This window comes from Cornus florida, unplaced genomic scaffold (genome assembly GCF_030987335.1).
Source record: "Cornus florida cultivar Cherokee Brave unplaced genomic scaffold, ASM3098733v1 CherokeeBrave_3.0.0_Hap2_Chr08, whole genome shotgun sequence".
NCBI lineage: Eukaryota > Viridiplantae > Streptophyta > Magnoliopsida > Cornales > Cornaceae > Cornus > Cornus florida.
Genome location: NW_026775578.1, coordinates 75,315,195 through 75,324,914, shown reverse-complemented (window position 1 = coordinate 75,324,914; position 9,720 = coordinate 75,315,195). Strand labels below are relative to the sequence as shown.

Sequence of the window (9,720 nt, the reverse complement as noted above, 5' to 3'; positions counted from 1 at the left end):
TTATTCAAACAGAGTATATTAAATTATATTTGAATATTGTTTTAAAAGAAAACAGTGCATGCAATTTTTATTAATTGCAATACATGTGTAGCCTCTGCCTTTGGTAGCCTCTTTTAGGGATGTTTATTTGATGTGTTAATCTGTGAAACCAATGCATGCAGATTGGATTGTTTTTTAAGCATCACGGTTCGGTCATGAATTGATAAACACGTAATTCGCAATTGACAAATTAATTAACGAATTAGGCTCTTAAAAAGTCGAGAATCCGTTCAAATTTATTATATATATATAATTTTATGATGAAAAGAAGTGTCATTGGATCCTCAAATTTTACATGTAGTGGTGGTATCTCTCTCCAGAAAGTTATTGGTAACTCTACAACTTCTCTTAACCATTATTTTACTATTCTTCATTGATTATCCATTTGCTACTGATAATTTAAGGGTTTCGTTTCATTCCCAAACTGGCAAAAAGATCAAAACCTTCACAGTATGAGTAGTCAAACCCATTTTATGAAGTCTCTGAGAAATCAAAATCGATTTGATTTCACTAACCTTGACGATGCACTTGCATTGTTTGATAAAATGACTCAAATGCGACCTCTTCCTTCAATTGTGCATTTCACTCAATTGTTAGGGGCCATTGTGAGAATGAAACATTACACCACTGCAATTTCTTTACTTAATCAAATGGAATCCTCAAGAATGGTAGAGCCAAATGAGTATACTCTAGGCATCTCAATGAATTGTTACTGCCATTTGAATCGGGTTGATTTGGGTTTCTCTGTTTTGGGGAGAACTTTGAAGCTTGGTTATGAAGTGAACAGTGTGATGCTCAACACTTTGATGAAGGGACTGAGTTGATTAATGACATGGGGGCAAAAGGATTTCGACCTAATACAGTTACTTGCAGAACGATTATAAATGGGTTGTGCAAAACAGGGAACACCACCGCAGCTATTAAGTTGGTTAAGAAGATGGAAGAGAGAAATTGGGAAACCAATGTCATTGTCCATAACATGATCATTGACAGTCTTTGTAAGGAAAGATTGGTTGCTGAGGCTTTTGACTTCTTTTCGAAAATAATACATAAAGGCATTTCTCCAGATGTTATTACTTACAACTTCTTAATCCTTGGCCCATGCAATTCAAACCAGTGGAGAGAGGCTACAAAATTGTTAAATGAAATGGTGAACCGAAAAATCAAACCGAATGTAAGAACCTTCAATATATTGGTGGATGCAATTCGTAAGGAAGGGAAGGTTGTAGAAGCAGTAGAAAAAGTTGAAGGGATGATGCAAAGAGGTGTGGAGCCTAATACAGTCACTTACAATTCATTTATGGATGGATATTGTTTGCAAAGCAAATTTCACAGGCAAAGAAGATACTTGATTCGATGGTTGGTAAGGGTTGTGCCCCTAATGTTCAGAGCTATAACATCCTGATTAATGGATATTGTAAGAAGCAAAGAATGGATGACGCTTTGAGACTTTTTCACGAAATTTCCCAGATGGGATTGGTCGCTGATACTGTTACAACACTCTTTTTGGTGGTTTCTGCCATGCAAGAAAACCTCTAGTTGTACAACAATGACGTAAGCGGGAGCGATAAATTTGTTCACGAGTAGTTTGAATCCACAAACTAGAAGAAAATTCACAAAGAAATATAATATTTCTATTGATAAAATTGATTGATCCTCTGCTATCGCAGTATATGTTTTTTATAATACAGAAAACCTAACGCTAGAAGGAAACTAAAATATAATCCTATAAGAAAACTAATTCCTGAAGGAAAATAAAAATATAAGGAAACAAAATTAAAAATATAAAGAAATTATCTAAAACTAAAAACTCTCTAAAAGTATAAAATAAAAATAAACTAATAAACCTAATTAAAAAAATACTAAAATCTATTCTACATCAGTTTCCTTCACTTAAAAAAAACTTATCCTCGAATTTAATCGAGTTTAATCATATATAAGAATGAATAAAATTCTTGCCTTCACTTTGCAATGTTGAAGCGCGCTGGATGCATTCAATGCTAATTTCTTGCAAGTACCATAAGGTTTTACTCTCACTTGTGCGTATCCAATACTAACTCCAAGCTCCATAAAGATACTTGACTTTTCACATGTCAATAACGCAACAGAATTGCTCAACAGTTCGTCCATAATAGGAACCTGAATAACCACTTTCTTAAGCAGAGGAACAAAAGACAATGGCCCATTAATATCATCACACGATAGCATGCAACCCACCTCAGTGTTGGGTAACAAGAGTTGCAGCTCTAATGCAATTGAAGTCGAACACGTGTCTTTGGAACAATTCCAATCACTTGATTTTGGATTATCAACAACATCCACAGTATCACTAACTACTGCTACATGTTGCACAACATCGCCATTAACTTGACGTGTTGTGGCGGTAGGACCAGATACCATATCATCCTCTTGGGCTTCGGATGGAATCTGCTCTTTGTAAGGTAACAGAAATTTTGACTTCAAAAGTTGTTTCATCTCCAACCAAGATTCTACGGGTGCTTTTCTTTGTTGTGCACGTGAAATTCGTAACTGTTTCTATCAATTAAAAACTATTCCTTTCAATTTATACGCGACTAATGCTACCTTATTCTCCTCTTTAATTTTCATGCAAAGAACTTCTCAAAATCTTCTAACAAATTCAAAAAAAAATTCAATATGAAATAAACCATCAAAATTAGGAGGAAATTTCCTAGGATCATAAGAATATATTCGTGTGTCTTTAAGATCCCCAAACACGTCTTCAGTGTCATCTTTATCATCATCATTACTGAATTCATCCTCGTAGGCTAGCTGCCTACTAGGCGGGATGGGGTTGCGATTCCGAACCGGACTAACGCAATCTTCGTCAACGTTTCGCACCCTATTGTTCTCACGATTTTGCTCCAACTCAAACCTAGCAATCATTGTTTGAATATCTTACAATGTTCGCCGGGTTTTACATTGATGGCCTTGTAATTCGACTCTAAAAGAAGCCACTCTCTGTCGATCTTCGTTGCTAACGAGGTTGCCACGAAAACAATCATCTGCCATCAGACCAGGAAAAGGCAAGACTCTAATACGAGGAAGCGATAAATTTGTTCACGAGGAATAGGTTACCTTGAATCCACAAGGTGGTGCAATTTGAATTCACAAACTAGAAGAAAATTCACAAAGGAATATAATATTTCTATTGATAAAATTGATTGATCTTTGCTATCGCAGTACATGTTCTTATAATAAAGAAAACCTAACACTAGAATGAAACTAAAATCTAATCCTATAAGTAAACTAATTCCTGAACGAAAATAAAAATATAAGGAAACAAAATTAAAAATATAAAGAAATTATCTAAAACTAAAAACTCTCTAAAAATGTAAAATAAAAATAAACTAATAAACCTAATTAAAAAAATACTAAAATCTATCCTACATCAAATAACTTCTGAATGAGATGCGACCCGTGGGCAACATCCTAATCTTGTGACATACTCTACTTTGTTAAGTGGATTGTGTAAGAACCAATGCCGCTGAGGCAATGGCCTTGTTTTGAGAGATGAAAAAATGTGGATTGCATCCTAATATTGTGGTTTACAACATCCTCATTGATGGTATGTGCAGAGCTGGAAGCATTAAAGATGCAAGGGAAATCTTTTATAGTCTTCCTTCCAAAAGGTTGCAACCTGATGTTCACACATATACTATTATGATCAATGGACTTTGTAAGGAAGGGTAGTTTACTGAAGCAAACATGCTGCTCAAGAAAATGGAAGAGAGTGGTTGCTCTCCAGATGGTTGCACTTACAACATAATTGTACAGGGATTTCTTCGAAACAATGAGAAGTTAAGGGCAATGCAACTTCTTCAAGAGATGGTTGAGAAAGGATTCTCTACCGATGCACGTACTACGACCCTTTTACTAACTGTATTAAATAATACTATATTGGATCAGTCAATTTTGGAGATGCTTAATAAGTTTCTGTGATCTCTATAGGGTTTTCTGATGTTTGGTTGAAGTCTCATATTTTGTTCGCCTAGCAGTTTGATGTAGGTATGGCCAGCATCAGCGTCTTCGTCATTTTTTGGGTAAAATTATTGTTCCATGAGTAGTACGAAGGAGCGAACCTGAGTCGGGTGATGTTTGTATTGAACTGGTTGACTAGATAGGATAAGGAAGGCGACTGGGTGATAATGGTGTTTCAAGGGTCCCAAGGAGACACAGAAACTTATGTTCTGTAGGGGAAGCATACTTCAGGGCCTTGGAATTTTGTGCTAGCGTTCCTCCATGGTTAAAAATATGCCAGTGTTTTGTTGGATATCTGCTATTGTTATAAGTAAATCAGCAAATCAAAAGGTTCTGTAGTTTCTATTCATGTTATGTGCTTCAACTGTTGAACATATCTCATTGTTGAACTACTTTACCTTTTTTTTTTTTGGTTTAAATAATAAGTGAATGCCATATATCCAGGTTCTATGATTCTTTTATGGCAAGTTGATTTTGTAATTTTTTTTGCCGGTAAAGATTTTGTAAAATAAGAGGTTTGAATATGTCGACTTAAAAATAAAAGAATTGGTACATGTGTAAATTCTCTATTTTGAAATTTGAAGATGACTACTTTTACTTGCTCCATCTTCTTCTGAACTGAGGGCTGTTACAAATGTTACGTTGTATTTAAATCACTGAATTTTGGAGTTTGGGGGAAAGAAGTGATACAAACTCTTGAGCCCTTGGTTAGTGTTTTTCGTTTTGTTGTTGTGATAAGAATACAATGAATTACAACTGTTGATGCGAAAATTCTCGCGACTCGGAACGATAGCCAGCTGAGGACCCTCCGACGATTAAGTTAGTAATTGTAATCGTATCACATAATAATTATATATATTCTCTTTAGAGGTTTTTTCTCGTACCTTCTTTAATGGCTTGGTGCCCTATTTATGGTTGTCGATTGGAACCAAATTAGTTACGCCGATGTTGATGGTTGAGGTCTCCCCTATCATCAGCTTGTGCGAGATCCATTTGTTGCCAGATTTGTCGAGATATGATTTACTCCTTTGAGTTTTTCAAATTGTGCTAGGTTATCCTTACCCTATTGAACCACGTCGTCTTTCCCTATCCTGAATAAGAAATGTCATCTTTCTTATCCGATGGACAGATAACGAAATATGTCGAAGAGGTCTGGCGGTTGGTTAAGGTAGGTTGTCATCAACATTTTTTAATCTTGAGTATAAGTTTTTATGTTAGAAAATTTGTTCTTACGGGAGAAAAAAAAATAGAAATTAAATTTTATTAGACAGGTCTAACTTTAAATTGAGAATAATATTAGGGTTAGAGTTACTATAGAAGAATAGGGTAACATGCATTTTAATTTATGTTATGGTCTTAGATGGAATGGAATGAAAACATATGATTTATACCAAATTCAAAATAATTGAAAAAAGACTTTAATTGTTATTGTAAGTTCAACTCTACGGCATCAAAGCATTAACTTTGTTCACACCTAAAATAATGACAATGTTAAAAACATCTCATCCCAGTTCTGTAATTTTTTTTTTATATAAAAAAAAAAAAAAAGAACAAAAGTTTATATGTAGATCACTTGTTTTTATTTTTCTAATATGGTGGGGCATTTGTGCATCACTTTTTTAGTCATTTAATTTCCTTTAAAAAAAGTCAAAATTCTTTTTTTTTTTTTTGAATAAAACTCCAATTTTTCTTACTTTCAAAATTCTCTCATTTTTCTTACCTTTTTAATATATATTTTTTAATTATTTATCTTTCTTAAATTACTCTGGACATATTATTTTATTTACCTTTTTATTTGTATATTGAGCCAACTTTGCGTATAAATGAAATTGAAGTGTTTTGTAAAACAACACAAACAAAAATAAATAAATAAAAGGTTAACGTTCAAATGTTGGACAATCTTGAATATGTAAAGATAACAATGATAGCAAAATTTCAGACATTACAAGCACGAGATTTAAAGGCGCGCAGTTTATCTTGACAATCTTAATGATCTTCCTGACCATGCTTATCGTGAGAAAGATTCGAGGATCATACATTGGAGTCAACAAATGAAATTTCTCACGATAATGTTTATATAAATAAGGGTAAAGTGCAAATAACCCCCCTAAACTTTACTCTCTTTCCCTAAAAATTCCCTGAACTATTTTTTTTACAATTAATCCCATGAACTATCAATTTTTTTGCAAAAAATGCCCACCGGCAAAGTTTCGGCTATTTCTCACCGTTAAATGGGGGTGTGTTATTCACACGCGATTACAGAAAATAAAAAATGACAAAACAGCCCTTTATGATTATAAAGGTATAAAAAATCATAAAAAATTCTTGCATAGCTGCAGGCAGTCACTGCCATATAGTGTAGTCTTCCCAAGCACATTCATATATCTACTCATCGGTCAGAACAATACCCTTGGCTTCTCTCTCCATTCCCAAATTGACGGCGGTGGTGGGTGGGTCGCTGCAGTACAATGTCACCATCCCGAGCACATCCAAAGTGAATAGACGGCGGTGGTGGGTGGGTCGTTGTATGTATATAGTAATATAGAAAAAGGGGTAAAAACTCGAAAGAGAAAGGAGTAGGACAGCGAACAAAGTGTTCGACTGCCGGACCGAAACTCACTGCTAGGTTAGACCAAGCTTACCAGAAGAAGATGAACAGAGCTCGTCGTTTGTTCACCGGAGTCGCACGCATGTCTTGGAGCTCACTGGGTGGTCACCGTGACTGGGTCTCAGTCTCATTGTTCTGGTTTTTCTCACTCTTCTGTCATCTCTATCCTCTCTTTTTCCCGCAGCCAGCATCAACACCATGGAATCACCATCAGCAAAGAACTCTCTCAACAGGACCAAAAAGCAAACCCATTTCTCATCTTCATCACCAAACACCACCAAAGCTCATAGCCAAGGAAAGCAGCCAAAACTCTCACCTTTCAAACACCATTCAAGTCCACTTTGCTCATCTTTTTTTGACCACTCACTCTCACCATTCAATTTCAGTACCTCACAACCCTAAAACTGCCATCAATTCAAGCGATTTGGATCCAAAAATAATCAATTCAATTTCTGAAAACTCTACCAATGGTTTCGATAATGCGGTTTCAGCGCTTTAAAACCCAAATCAGCCGAAAATTGCATCGATCATCATCATAGCCGCAGAGCGAGAGAGAGAGAGCTCGGCGGTGTAGAGCACAGTTGTGGAGATGTCGGCCAGTGGAGAGCTCGGCAGTGCAGAACAGCGACTAGAGAAGTCACGATTCCGGCGCAAATCAGTGACTGGCACAGCGGCGATGGATCCGGCGTTGGCATTGGCATTGCCTGACATGTTTGCACGCCGCCGATCCCATCGTCTTCTGCAACGCCGTGAAGAGATTGTTCCCGTCGGTTCCTCTTATCTTCGTAACAATGGCTTGAAAAATTTGTGCCATCGGTTCCTCTACTCTGTGTATGTATTAAATCCACTGTGTATGGATTTGAGTTCTGGATGTATCTATAGAATCACAACAATGAGTGATGGGTTATTTGAGTTTTGGATGTATGTATTAAATCAACTCTATTCAAATAGATGGGTCATGATTCCGGAAGCGGCAAGGAAGGATCCCACCGGCGTCGAATGAACATGGTGATGAAGTAATGGGCAGTGGCGGCGAGAAGTGATTCTGCAACGCCGTGAAGAGACTGTTCCCGCCGTCGGCAACGAGGTCTCGTCAACCTCGCCGTTCTCAACATCGTCAATCTTCGTCAACAAACCTTTTTGGTGAGCATCATATAGACCAGGAGAAACCTTTTTGGTCAACAAACATCGTCAACGATGGGAAAAATAGAGCTTTGAGAGAGAAAGCCTTGCGTATAAGGCCGTGTTTGGCGGAAACAAAGATGAGGTGATAAGGTAATGATGTGTTGTCACAATTCTATTGGATAATTAAGATTTGAGTTAAGACAATACCAATACGACGTAGTTTTACTTAAGGGTAATATTGTAATCTTTTTTTTTTTCCGGTGCCGGAACCTCACCTAATGTCCTTAATTACAACTTTATCATAGTTCAGGGGGGTAATTGTTAATTCAGAGGGGTTTTGTGCAATTGGCTAAAAGTTCAGGGGGCTTATTTGCACTTTACCCTATAAATAATGACCACCATTCTTAATAAGCTGGTTAGTTCTATTGTGAGCATTCATCAAAAATTTAGAAACGCTACCTTGATTTTGACAAGCATATATTGTTATAACTGTGGATGGATTTGAATATTTTTGGGACAATCTTGCTGTTATGAATCAACTATTTTTAATTTGTTTATTTCTAATTAATTTTGACATTCTTATGATAATGTGACAAAATGAATATACTTTGTTTATTATTATTATTTTCTATTCTGTCTTCCTCTTTGAATGAAATAAGGCATAAGTGAAGAAAAATGCGAGGCCAAATTTTTAATCCCGAACATTTAAATAAAAAGTATTATATATATATATATATATATATATATATATATAAAAGTTGGCAAAAAATTCACGTACCTTTTTGTTCATACGAAATTTGAATCATAACCTTTCGGAAAAGAGAGAGGTAAGGATGTCAACGGGGTGTGTTCAGGACAAGACACTCTTTTCCAAAATTCGTCCCAACAATGAAAATCTTTTCCTAAACTCAATTCTGGGTGCACGGCATTGGAGTTGGGTTGGTTTGGGGTGCCTTGATATATACTTGTTTTGAAGAAAAACATTTCAAATTATTTAGTATAATAAATTTTTTAATAATTATAATTACAAAAAAGTTCTTAAAATTTAAAATAATTATAAGAAATGGAAAAAAAAAAAAAAAAGAAGAAAAGAAAAGAAAAGAAAAGAAAAATCATAACTAATAAAAGAAGATTTTGTATATATTAATTTTAAATCGGGCGGAGACGATTATTACAAACCCCCCATTCTAATACCCATTCTAATAAGGGCAAAGTATAAAAAATCTCCCTAAACTCTAATTTTTTATCGAAGAACCCCCTTCAACTATTCCAGGGGGTAAAAGAGTGGATACTTGGACCAAAATATCCTTTTATATAAATCATAATTCTCCCAAACTTATAAAAAATTATATTTCACAAACCGTAAATTTAAAAATTGTAAATAATATATGCACGAAAAATTTATGAAATAAAGATTCTAAAAATATAAGATTTGTGCAACAAACCTCTATAATTAGAGAAAAATAGGCAATCTAAAAATATGTTCCAACAATCTTATTTTATTTTTTAATAAAACTCTGGACGTTTGTAAGAAATTTTTTTGACTTATTCATTTACATATGGAACATAGCATATAAAATATTTAGCCCCACAAAGAATGGTTTCTATGAGATATTATATTTTTGCATCAAACTATTTTTATGTTTTTTTTATAGACTCGTCATTTAAAAAAAAAATTCAAAATAAATATTCAGTCTCTGTTGAGACTAATTTTTTTTTTTTTTTTTTTTTGTTTTTTTTATATGTTATGCTTCATATGCAAATGAATAATTCTAAAAATTTTCTTACAAATAATTTGAGTATTTTTTAAAAATAAAATTATTATAATAGATTTTTGAAATTCTTATTTTATAAACTTTTCATGCATATATTATTTATAATATTTGAATGTACCATCTTTGAGATATGAATTTTTAAAATTTAAAAAAATTATGATTTAATTAAATGGG

The 9,720-nt window shown here is 34.4% G+C and overlaps 1 protein-coding gene across 1 annotated transcript; it reads left to right on the top strand.

The window, feature by feature from the left end:
* The first annotated feature begins 871 nt into the window (after nt 1-871).
* LOC132270473 (pentatricopeptide repeat-containing protein At1g12775, mitochondrial-like) lies at nt 872-1,578 on the top strand. The gene is made up of 2 exons (XM_059771653.1): nt 872-1,321; nt 1,375-1,578. Exons 1-2 carry the CDS (start codon nt 872-874, stop codon nt 1,576-1,578), a joined length of 654 nt encoding a protein of 217 aa, XP_059627636.1.
* Nucleotides 1,579-9,720: the final 8,142 nt, after the last annotated feature.